Here is a 13,540-nt window from a genome sequence, read left to right on the forward strand (position 1 = left end):
CCGCTGCCCGCACGTCCTGCCCGCGGGTCGCCGCTGGGCTCGGCTGCCTGGGGTGGCGTCCACAGAGCCGCCGCGGAATTACATCCTGGGAAAAGCTGCACCTTTGGGAGAAAAGAAAATACGCTTTTACAGCCTTTCTTAAAGCATTCTAATGGATTTATATTTCTTACTTTACACGATCTCAAGTTGCCATCCTCTACAATGGCAAAAATATAGAAAATTAACGGCTGTGACCTTGTGTAGTTGCTCTAAAGCATAAAAAAAGGTGCTGCTGATGCACAAAACCCCTACTTACCTACCTTCGTTGATATTAAACATCTTTTATCTCAATTATGAAAGTTTTTTTAAAAACAATCTTATTTAAGTAGACTAACATTAAGGTCTGTATTTTCCCATCCTGCTGCTGTGCCTCAGAATTGGCCAGGATCTGTCACTCTCCACCCACCCTCCCACCTCGTCCTTTTTTTTCCCCTCTGCTTCCCTGAGTTTTACTGCTTTCCCAGTAAAAATACAAAGCTGAAATCCCTGATTCTTTTCTGATTATTGCTACATGCAGAACTGAACAAGAATAAAAGAATGAGGATTTTATTTTAATAATAATAATCCAAATAAATATTTTAGAGAGAACAAATGTGTATAACAATTTATTTCTACTTGGGCATAAATTTCTCAGCAGTACTGCTAACATTCATCTTTCTATTTGAATGTGCAGAAAAGGAGCTCTGTATGCTATTGGAAAATTATCTTTTTTATCTTGTATTAATTTATCTTGTACTTAATTATCCTGAATTGTTAGTGGCTAAAGAGATACAGGTCATTCTCCAAAGACAGAATGCAATAATGCCGATACAGTTTTGTTCCAGGGCTTGTATCATAGCCCTAAAGGTACATCACTCTTATGTATGGTTTTTAATTTGATCAACTGTTAGCTACTAATTTTCCTTGTCCTTTCTCTCTTTTGTTTTGGTTTTTTTTGGTAAGTCTCCAGTGTCACTTTTGGCCAGTGTAAACTTTGCCCTCAATTTTTGTTTTATAGAAATCGCTGTTTACTGGAAAACAAGCAAACAAACAAACAAAATCTCCTAGCATGGACCTAACCAATGTCATAAAAATGATCCCCCTCTGCCCCCTTATGCAGTTACTACCTTCCCTATACAGAATTTCTACAACACAACAGATGCAGTGATAACTGTAGCTATGTTATACATTTAAACAGCACAGCTTTGTACACTCACTGTGAGCTTAGGAAGCTAAATACCTTCGATTCCTTTGGGAAATGAGAATGCTCTGGAAGAATTCAGACCTTAAATCTATATTAAAAGGTGAGAAGGCCTGTTGTACAGCTTTGATTGGCATAAGTCTAGTCCTGTCTTCTACACTGTTAATTAACCCAACAAAGAGATGTTACAGATGATTCTGCAGATTGGGTTCTTGTACAGATGTGTGTGTAGATATGTAAAAGTGACAGACCTTTGTTACAAAATTTGTACCTGAACTAGCACCAGTACTTGCTCACTGATAATGTCTGCCAAGGAAACACTAGATTTAGCCATCTGTTGGTATTCTTACAGGGTACCTAACCCTGCCCCTTGGTATAATTGTACACATTCTTAAAAACAATTAGGGAAGGGTTCAATATAAGCTCAACCTAGCAGATTTAGTTTTAAGATTTGAAATAGCTAAAAATGCTTTTGGGTTGAACTAGTTTTAATGCTTCCAGTTAACTTGGTCTGAACACATACAGAGAGATTCAGCTTTCCAATTCTGTGTCAGTTCCCTTACCTAAAAATGTTTATGTTCCCTAAAAATGTTTCCATCAGCAATGCAAACAGGAATTCCACTGGTTAGAGTTTCTTCTCTTACAGGTTCTAGATGGAGCAGGATTAGATGTTGATTTTCATCTATTATCTCCAAAAGGTGAAACTCTAGTTTTTGATGAAAGAAAATCAGATGGAGTTCATACGTAAGTTTAAAAATCTTAAAACAAACTCAGATGTGTTACATAAAGTACTTTTTTGGTTTCTTTAACAAATATAACTAAAATAAAGATATTTTTTATTCCTTAGTATTACAAAAGACTTTCTAATAGGACAGTTTGAAAATACCAAGTACCTTTTTATAAACACCAAATGCTTTTTACATGGATCTTACCATGAAGTGAAGGATATTTTGTTTTAAGAATAGCTGCTAATGGACAGTGACTGAAAATAATAATTGTGGAGCTGGAAAAGGCCTCCACATCTAATATCAAAAGATCTTGTCAGTCATGTAAGCTAAAAAGTCCCAATTACTCAAAATCCCAATAAAGGAAAATGAAACTAAGCTGCTGTCTTAATAATTTTAAACCTTTAGAGTGAGTGGGATTGTTTTGCTGTGACTGTGCAATTTGTAATGTGTCTTTAGATTTCTTATTTTCATATGAAAAGCGTATTCAGTTATTTCTAAGTGCTTGATTGTCATTCTTAAAGAGAAAAGTTTGCTGAGAAAAACTTGCTTTTTGAGAACAAGCACAAAATGTGTAGTTAATTTAATGACATTTTGCTTATATACACAGGGTGGAAACAGAAGATGGAGATTACATGTTCTGCTTTGACAATACATTCAGTACCATTTCTGAAAAGGTGATTTTCTTTGAACTGATCTTGGACAATATGGGAGAAGACAGACAAGATCAGGAAGACTGGAAGAAGTACGTTACAGGCACAGATCTCCTAGATATGAAATTGGAAGACATTCTGGTTAGTACTTGATCTTTAATTCTTTTGAACACAATAACATTTGGGCAAAAAAGCTCAATGTCATTTAGCTATTCTGCCTTGGTCTGGTGTATTATCCTGGAAACTATTCCAGTCTACCCCTGGCTTTTACTGATACATGAAGCCTAGCACTATGGAGCTCTCTGCTTCCATGCAGAAGCTTGAGAATATTTTCACAGTAGACCTCTAATCAGCAAGAAGAAACTGCCTAGCACTCAGTCACTCATTTCCAGTTCAGCTTCCTTTCTTCCTACTGCTAAAGTGGGACACTTTTCCCTAGCAGCAATGAAATGAAAATTTATAGTATTAAAGTATTGCTTAATTCCAATGATGTAGTTGGAATCACTGCATAGATTTTATCAGTGTTTGAAAATAAAATACTGGGTCAGCCTCTTCTTCCCATCTTTGCAGAAGTATCCTAACCAGTGTATAGATTAATATTTCTATCTTCAGTAATTTATATATTATTTTATTAGGTTTTCCCCTGAAAAAAAAAAAAACTTTATTTGCATCTTTTCAAACTAATAAACAGGACAGGAGTTAATCTGTACAACACTGCAGGTTCACCTTTGCAGACATTCTACAAATGGTAGTGTTTGCTTAAACTGTACCCTGACCCTATTTGATGTGGGATGAAGACTACAGCCAAGTCAAAGCTTTTATTTCCTTTTGTGATTGTTAAATGTTGAGATTACTCTAGAAGCAAAGGTGTTCCTGTACCATTGTTCTTGGTGCTTGCTAGGATGTAATAAGCTTTTGTTTGCTCTTAGCTACAGAGAACAGGTATCTTAAAAAAAACCAAACAAACAAAAACACCCCCAAAAAAACCAACATCCACAAACTTACTGAATATGCTGGTGTAGAGAATTACATTGTTTATGTTCCATTTACCGCAACAAACAAAATGCAAATTTTTAAACAAAACAAGTAATGTTTAACATCTTTTGTGGCTGTGTGATACACTTTGAAATAGTTAAAACCAAACACAGAATCTGAAAAGGTGGCTAGATCTTCTTTAAAAATGGTGACCAAAACAGTTAGAAAGAACAAAGTTTGTAGGGGAAATGGTGAAGAAAATGCCTCTGTCACTAATTACAAGCAGTACTTGAATGGATTTAATAGCTACATGTGTACATACTTAACTCTTCCAAAAGAAAAAAAAAATGCAGAATTTCTCTTTATTTGAGGGCCTTGCAGATCTTACAAAGTAGGTAATTTTTGTAAATGTAATATTAGTATTTGATTCTATTGTTTACTCAGTTATTACTTTACTCGCAAGCTCTATGAGGACTTAGATCAACAGTAGTTTAAGAATAAACAACATTATTTGCTGGGGAAAATGGGGAATTGTGTCTTACTTTTAAAGCTTTTTTATAGTGTTGATGTGCCTTGTCTTGTAACATATGAACTTTAGTATCAGCATAAAATTTGACTTGCAAAAATAGCTCTTTTGAAATATTTGTTAAATATACAACAGAAAACATCCATGGAGAAAATGTTACTGCTGGGTTTAATTTATTTTTTTTTTAATTTACAGCTTCTTTTGCTACAGCTATAGTCTCGATGGTAGTTTGCATTAAAAAGTGCCTTAATTTGATTATCCAGCAGAAAAAGAGTTATATTTGTCTGCTACTACATAGCTTGTTTTGAGACTAGTTCTGTAGAGATCACTGCTCTTTACTTGTCTGAATACCTGGAATCACAGTTCCCCAAGATACATGGAATATTAAAAAAACAGCTTTAGGTTGGATTTCTCTCTCACCTCCTTATCCTGTAAGAGGGGATAAAACTACTTACTATAAAACATTAATGCTATGTTAATTAATCCTTTTTGCTGATACACAATAAACAGGCTAGACAAATTAATGAAAACTCTGTGACAAGTTATATATTTTAAAATGAAATTAACTGTCTACTTGGGAAGAAATTAAGTTACAGGTAGTAATACAGTATTAATACTTTTTGTGTTGGAAGATATAAATTTAAGTGTTGTTTTTTGTCTTCTAAAAATACTCTTTTGTTACTTACCAGGAATCCATCAACAGTGTCAAAGCCAGATTAAGCAAAAGTGTCCAGATTCAGACCCTTCTCAGAGCATTTGAGGCTCGTGACCGAAATATACAAGAAAGCAACTTTGACAGAGTGAATTTCTGGTCCATGGTCAACTTGGCAGTAATGGTTGTGGTATCAGCTGTTCAGGTTTACATGTTGAAAAGTCTCTTTGAAGATAAGAGGAAAAGTAGAACTTAATATTCAGTATGATCATAACAGTATAACAGGTATGGGGGGAGAGGGGGAGCAATAAGAAACTACTACAGTAAAGAAAGAAAAAAAGACCTTTCATTCTTTTGAACAGGCAGTAGATATCAGATTTGCAATTCATGTTGGGCTTTTTGGGTTTTTCTGTTTGTTTTTTTGTGGTAGTCTGGTTTGGTTTTGGTGTTGTTTTGTAGGGTTTTTTTTAACGTCAACAGAATGCCTTACCCCAAGCTCTTCCATTTTTGCCACTGCTACTAACTTTTTTTTTTACTTGTAGCATTTGTTAATGATTGTTAATGAGTAACTTTTGCATAGTGCACAGGATGCTTGGTGCATCTGCAAAATAATGTTAATACTGTCCTTTTTTTCATGTTGCCATAAAACTTTAAATGGTAACTTAGACACTGGTTTATTTGCTGTTAAACATCAAATGCATTTATGTATGTGCCTAAGTGTTTACAGGATTAGGGCCCATGGGGGTAATCTGCAGTTACCATCATTTATCTTCAGTTAGGTGTTTTTAAAAAATACTCAGCTTTTGTTGTACAGCACCACAGAGAAACACTGGGCTAACACTGAGAGAACAAAATGAGAACTCTCTGTCTTAACATCAGCACTTTAAAAAAGTACTGTCAATGTGAAATTGAGTCAACGTTGAAAAGAATTGGAGAATATAGGTGGAATTCCTGTTCATTAATCTTTCTTTCCTGTAGTTGTGCAGCCCTATTTTTCTTTTTGGCTGTTACATGAGATTCAAGAGACAACTGACTATATGTTATACAAACAAATGCACACACACCTTGAAGTATGGTTTGCAAACTCTTTGTTACTGTAACATCATGTAATAGATAATTTTCAAAAGTCATTTCTCATATTATTCTTTCCCTTTAATAAAGGGAGAGAGGTGTTGTATTACCTTACCATTAATTTTTTTATAATCTCAGATCTCCTCTTATTTGCCAGTTTATTTTTTATTAGTTTTTGTCTACTACATCTATGACTAATGAGCAGTAATAGGGTGACTTACATGAAAAACCAAAGCTGTTTACCTAAACTTGCCCTTTTTGCTCACCCTCACAAGTCTTTTAGCTGTGCAAGTACACTCAGTTCATATGAGCAATGTTTCTATATCTGGCTATTTATATGAGTAAGGCATGAATTACATGAGCAATAAGTACAGGCTTCAAATTTAGAATCAACTGAATATGTAATAATCACTTAACTAAGGCAAAGCTATCATCAAATCAGGAATTTGTAATTTCTAGATGAAATGGCTTTTAACAGTGAAGTGAGGGTATGGAGAATTTTTGCAAAAACCCCTAGTGTGTAAGAATTACCTGGTTTTAATAGTTCAACGTTAGTAATTTTTACAGTGTGCCAAGTCACTGAAATTTCCTGCATAAATGTGTTAAACTTCATTTCATCACAAAAGTGTTTTTAAAAAACACTTTCTTAAACTTTTTTAAAAAGCATTTTAAAAAGTGTATGTGTATTAAATGTCCTGCTTGTTGTCAGGTTACCTGGGTATGAACAGCAGAACTGCAACTTTGAAATTTTCTGTGATAAAAAATTATTTTATGGAGATAAAACAGGGTCAGTAGATGCATGAAGAAACAATTTGTTCAAATGAAGCAGATGCTAGCAAGGGCTACAGTACATAGAAACAATGCTTCAACTTTAGACAATGGGACCTAGCAATAATATTTCTAAATAGTTTTTATAAGCAAAAGTATTATTCCTTACAGAACTTGTTACAGAGGGCTCCAAAAGCTGTTGAGCTACCTTCTCTTTCTGCAAAGCTGTGTCTCAAGTAAGATTGTTTCCCTTTAGGGTTCTGCATATCTTCTTTTTCCACATGATGCTTTCTGTTCTAAACTGCCTGGAATTAAAAAGCATGTTTCTGTGATCAGGACAAAGTCTAGGAAAAGTTAATTCTTTCTGCTCCAGTGGCAAATAATATTTTTCTGCTGTTTCCCTGTACATCTCCCAGTACCAGTATACCAGTATCTACATTAGGGCATAAGCCAAAGCTCACTGAAGTCAACTTCCAAGGTTTTGTTCAGGTCCCTTCAAGACAGGCAAATAAAATTCTTAGGGCTCTGCCCCTTTTGCTAGAGGAGATCTATCTTTGTTTGCATCACTGAGTTCAATGCTACAAACCACCTGTGAAGCTGTAACCAAGACATCTACCTCTTATATCAAAACTACTAGATTCTAGATTTCAGCTCAGACCTCCCAACAGATGAACTCTGCCAAGTTTTCTAAGGGAGGGATTAGTTTCCCCAGCTGCTCTGCTGTGCCCCTCTGACAGTGGTGAAACAGTGTGGTGTATGAGCTTAAGCTGCTAATGAATGCAGACAGAGACACAAGACTGAACTGCAGCAGTTTCTCCGATTACAAATCGCAGTCTCTAGTAGAAGGAAGATAATGCAACAATTATCAGCAGAGTTCATCTGTAAGAAATTATTATTTTGTAACTAAGAGCTCTGACTGTATTTTATTCTCATTCAAGGTTCATTATAAAAAAAAAAATGAACCAGGGAATAACTATAGAGGTCACCGTGCTTTGGCAGCTGGAATATGTTTATCATAGGTGAAGGATTTGGCACTTAAACTTGCAGATAAAATTTCATTTGGATTTTGAAGAGTAGATTGCTCTTGATTGCATAACACTTGCAAAGGAGAATATAAATCTACTTTTTTCTTAATGGACTTTTTATTCAGAGTTAAATGTTTTAAGACTTTCAGATGTTGAATAAAATTATGCAAAACTTAAGATTTTTCAATAAATTAGGTTTAAACCTGTGTTTGTGTTCTTCATTTTATAAAGAAGGAAGAGAACTTTACCTATGAATGCTGCAAAAGATTAAAGAAGCTAAGCTAACAAGAACTGTTTTTAGTAATGCAGCTTTTTATTTTCTTCCTTATGAAGTGTTTGAATTCTGTTCTTCACTGTAACCCAAAATCAACTTTATCGATGTAAATAACTTCAAAACTAAATGTATTTTCTGTTATACAGATTAGAGGTTGGTGTCATTCTGCTCTGACAACTATATAAATCTTAAGCTATCAGATGCATGTCAGGTATGAAACTTAATTTTTTTTCCCCAATATTTGCACGTTAATTAATAGTTACATTTCATATTGCACCTGCAGCTTATTGCACCCTCACACACACAGAGAACAGCACAGCTTCCAGTTATGCAGGCAGTAAGGTTAGGAGCAACTCCAGGAAGAACAGTAGGTACTGTCTTGTGCAATAGAGGTCAATAATACTAATGAGACTAGTAAAGTTCTGTGTTCAAAGCAAGAGACAGTAAGACCCTCAAACCAGCCTACGTCAAGATAGCTTAGTATTAAATCGGCACCCGTAACTTTGGCAAACTGTTTGTCCAGTTGAGTGTTATTTGTTAGTAACTAAACCAAGGCCCAAGTTTCTCACCTTAAAAAAAAGAAAAAGTGAAATATCCCAAGGAACAAATTATGGGAATTTTTAAGCTTGTCATACCACAGAAAGACAGCAGCGAATTGACACTTAAACTCAAAAAACACTTCACTGCTCTAACCCCATGCCCATCTGTTCTCACAAACTCTTTTTAGAAAAGACTTTACAGAAGGTACTTTGTCTGGGTAAGTTGTTCCAACTTGTCTGCATGTCTGTGCATTTCCAGTTAACAGCAGTACATAAGTCACATGAAACTGAGAAGAATTTTTTTTGAAAGTATTTTTCAGCAGCAAACATCAGCTGACATTATCTGATGACCTGTTGGTGCTTCCATCAATTCTTACATTTTCCTCCTCTAAAGAAACAATTTATTTCACAATATAACTATTTTAATTTCTGATTAGGTATAGTCAACATATTAAAAATAAACACTTAGGGAAAAAACAGGAGAACAAGAAAGTAGTATCACAGAAGAGCAAACTAGCAATTAAGAAACCCATAATGTAAATTATTACTAGTCATTACTATGTAATAATTTAACATTATTCATAAGAGAATTATGCAAGATCCTGAGACTAAAAGCTCAACACTTTGGAGCAGTTTTTTCAGCTTAATCAAGTAATGCACATAACAAATCTGAGCTTGTTTATAATTTCGTAAGACTCCCAAGAAACCTGGGCCTGTCCGGAAGCCTGCTAACCACATTGTTCAAATAATGAAACAGGAACTTCCTTTTTGTACTGTGTTTTCAATCGATGAAGTAGATATCATAAAATACTAAGGTACAACCCTTATGTTGCCAGATCAGGCAATTAATGGTAGAAGGAACAGTGGTTTGAATTTAAAAGGTACATGCACAGTGAAATAATCAAAAACCATTTTGGACAAAGACAGCACACACACAAAAGTTCCTTTCCTGGTCCCTCAAAGTCCACCCCGAGAGAAATGACCTTCTGCTTTAACTTCTTCCTATGTACAACACACCACTTGTTCCTCAGATGGCACAAGTCCATCGCATCTCACGTACTCAGCAGTGCAGCACTGCCCTCTAACTCGGCTCATTTGTCAGGTTGCAGCACTGTCCTGAGTCCACAGCCACATGGTACAGTGCTAAGACTACCTTATTAAAAAATATATTCAACCAGCCACAACAATTACTCTTTTTCTTTCCTGAGTATTTTTTAAATAAATATTTACTTGACAACGTGTCCTAAAGAGTCATTAACCCCAGCAGTTAATTAAGACAGCCTGGAACTAAGTAAATTGAGCTTTCCCCCTGTCCCAGTAGTACCCTATTACAGAAACTCACTGTTCATACAGGAAGAATGCTAGCAGAGGTGAGTAAGCACCATACTTGTGAATTATTGCAGAGCAGATCAAAAGCTATATGCCTTATTGTATGATTTTGTTTTCAAAACAATTTACTTAAGGTAACTTGATTTTTATCACAGGTAAAGATAATAAAATAGTAATAAAAATAATTTTTAAATGTAATAGTAAACACACCTGTATTGCTGCAGTTTCACCAGAAGCATCTGAATTGCATCTTCTCTCATGCTATCAATTGCTACAGTTGAGGACAGTTAATGAGACCTGGGACCCATACAGCTCACAAGTCCCTTTCTTCCTTTAGTGTTTCTGGAAGTTCTTCCCACGTTTTTTTCACTCTTCTTCTGCTACCTGCCAAATTAGAATATAGGTGTGTAATGAAGGCATAGAGTTGCCAAGATAAAAAGTTTTAAAAGCATATATTTATGGTCTGTATTTTTATTTCAACATTATGTTAAAGGCCCTGACATTAGCCATCTAATTAATGTCATTTTTCTGTTATGCTGGAGGATTTCAGGGAGTGGTAAAAATCAAAGTCAAGTCAAAAGATACCCATGATTGTCCATATATACAAAAAGCTTCTGACAGTTCGATTGAATCCCAGTTCCAAACAATCAATGAGAAGACTCTTGATTACATTCTCTGGACAGAAAAGGGGCAGAACCAGATCACACCCACCCCGCTACAAAGCCCTCAGCATGCTTTAGCCATTATTCACTTACACTGCTTCTCCTGAAATCATTCTTCCCAGTCACTTCTCTCCCATGAGATGACAGCACAAGACTGGGAAGAAGGAAGCAGGCTCACTTCCCTAACCAAGAAAAGCATCACTTTCCCTAACCCAGGAAGTCTGTACTGTTATGTTGATCAATTCTTAGTTCTACCTTACATTCTTCCCCTTTTTAGGCTCACTTTTTCATTCTGCTAGCACTACAAATATTTTTTAACATCCTACAGCCTGAAAACCTTTCCAATTGTTCATTGTTTCCCTTTCCCTGAATTTCCAGCCATTGTTGATAATCTCTAGAATTTTACTATCTTCCTGTGTTCCAATCTCTGCTATCATGCAACCGATTTGTGAAGTTATGAATACCAAATTAGAGGAAATAGGTGAAAAACACAAAGTAGTAATGTTCATGAATGAGAGAAATGTGCAAGTAGCAAATCAATAACTATCAAGTTGGATGATGACATGAGTGAATGCAATAGCAGCAACAGTTTTGTGAATATTCATTAGGGAATAGCAGAGCACAAATTAAGTACTTTGAAATGGTCCTTACCCAAGAACAAACTATTTAGAGCAAGTTAGAACTATTAATTAGCTTGTTGCCATAAAGCAAGTTTTGAAGTAGATGAGCTTATTAGAGTAAGACTGCAGATGTCAAGATTGCAAGCTAGTGCGACCACACCAGACATTAAGTAAACAGAAGACTAGGAAACTACAACCACATGGAAACCAATCAGTGCCAAACACAAAACAGCTAATAACGGGAAGATAACAGAATATTGTCAAATTCAGAAGCTGGAAACATAAGTTAGAACACATGAAAAAGAAACAAGCACTAGTGAAACAATATCAGTGAACAGATTAAAAGAAAGATTATACAAGAAGAACTGTATGAGCTACAGCTGTATTTGAAAAACTAGTATCTGCAAGGCAAAATATTTTGGTATTAATGAAAACCAGAACAATTCAATGCTGGAATATGAAAAAAATCTGATTAAAAAATAGCAGAGATGAGCTAGCTGAGAGGAATATTAGGATTCAGAATTGCAAAACAGATAAAAACATCACAACAATACAAAAATCTTCTGTCGTTGCTGAACAATAGGAGTGAAAGATGAGCAAAAGCATCGAATTCCAAGCTCATTCTCAGACTCTGCACAGCTTCTACTTGTTCTCATATTTTGCTTTTCATTCTATTGCCCTGCACTATCTTTTCAAGATGGTCATCCTCCTTTCAACTTTCTTCAGGGACTCCAAAGGAGTCTCTTTTCCCCATCTTTCTCTTCTTTGTACCTCACCTATAGATGACTTAAATTACAAAACCAAAAAAAACCCACCAAAAAAACCTCAAATTTTCTTCAAACTTCAGGTTTACAACTCAATTTTTTTTCCTCACACATTACCATGTTTTTCTGACAAAATCAGAATCTCAGTAGATCTGACACCTTCACATGGGTGTTTAGCCATCAGCTTAAGTTTAGCACCAACCCAAGACAACTCACCATCCTGAATCCTTTCCTCCACATCTAGAAAACAGCATTTTCTGCCATCATACCCTTAACCACAGTGTTACTTTTCATTCAGGCAGATGTGATGGAACGAGAGAAATGACAAAATTGAAAGCCTGAAAAGTGTTACCTGCACAGCATTTACAAGATTCATCCTCTTCCCTCTGTGCACGGAACTGATGCTGTTGTCCAGTTCATCCTTATTGCTGTGGTCCAACTATTGCTCTATCTCCAGACTTGGCACATTCCATCTCAATTCAACAATTTCCTTTTAAAATATAACACTAAAGATCATTTTAGTATGATGTCCCAAAGACATGACCATTTTTCTGTTTATCTGCTTATCTTCCCCTACCTCCCCCACCCCAGATCACAAACTGCTAGTCTTCACCTTCAAGGCCTTTTTTGGTTTATTTCTGTCTTCATGTTCAATCAAAATATCAACTTTCATTTCACATATCATCACACTGAGATATTTTTTTCAAAATTTCATTGTAATCTCACTTAAAATGTCTCTTATGCATAGAAAAGCATAGTTTTTATTCAAAATTTCTCTTGAAGTTTTTGTTGAGAACAATGATTTGACAAATAGTTTGCTATTAAGATTATTTTACAACTATGATCAGTGATGTGCCATTATTTCTTTGCTGTCTTGCTCATGTGATGCCTACATTTTTAAAATAGCCTCAAGAGAGACTTCAACTACCTAAATACTACTGTAATACAAATAATATATAGTGGAAAAATATTAAATCTGATACACATAAAAATGGTTCTAAGTCAGTGACCACAATAAAGTTGAATTACATATATTTACACACATGCATACATACAATAATCAAGTCATACCAAAATGAAATCATTAAGTACAGCAACATTTGTATTTTTCCTTTAGACACTCCATTACTACATACAAGAAAATACACATAAAAGGAGAGAAAGGCATTTGTAGGTGTGCTTTAATTACTATTCTAGCTGTATCTTCAGCAGCACTATGGCAGTTTTTTCCAGTACATGACACCTTTTAACAAGCATTCCTCAAGCATAGCTGGAACACTAGTTAGTGTCTATGTGCAGGGCAAGTGTCTCCAGGACAGTAATGGGAAAGCTAGAGATAAACAATGGATGGGAACAATGCCACCAAGTATGTACTTCACAAGAATACAGAATCAAAACTCATTCTTCTCTCTCAAAAAATACACACATTTAATGTTGGTCTTTTAATTCTAAGAAAAAAAAAATTCCAAAATACAAACCGAACATCAGAGTCAAGTCAACCACCATAATAAAATGAAACAATGACATTCACAATAGTTAAGTCTGTGGACAGCCTAAGTTTGACAAGTATTTTCTCCCTCCCCACTCCCACCCCATCCCCCCCAAGTCCCCAAGTACATTCCAATATTTATCTTTAAATGAAACTTTATGAAAAATACTGCTGGTGTTCAGTTAGAGTTAAAGGACTTGGATAAAGTGAAACAATAAAGACAGATACAGGTGGTGTGAGTAAGGTTAC

General features: G+C 35.3%; 1 protein-coding gene across 1 annotated transcript; it reads left to right on the forward strand.

The window, feature by feature from the left end:
• Positions 1–4: 4 nt before the first annotated feature.
• On the forward strand, positions 5–5,082 carry TMED5 (transmembrane p24 trafficking protein 5; the record flags this gene model as incomplete). The annotated part of the gene is made up of 4 exons (XM_010163071.2): positions 5–33; positions 1,805–1,963; positions 2,555–2,738; positions 4,788–5,082. Coding segments are annotated over 4 exons (591 nt in total), but the record flags the coding sequence as incomplete, so codon positions are not given.
• Between the last annotated feature and the right edge of the window lie 8,458 nt (positions 5,083–13,540).

This window comes from Antrostomus carolinensis, unplaced genomic scaffold, assembly GCF_000700745.2.
Source record: "Antrostomus carolinensis isolate BGI_N321 unplaced genomic scaffold, ASM70074v2 scaffold5440, whole genome shotgun sequence".
NCBI classification, from domain to species: Eukaryota; Metazoa; Chordata; class Aves; order Caprimulgiformes; family Caprimulgidae; genus Antrostomus; species Antrostomus carolinensis.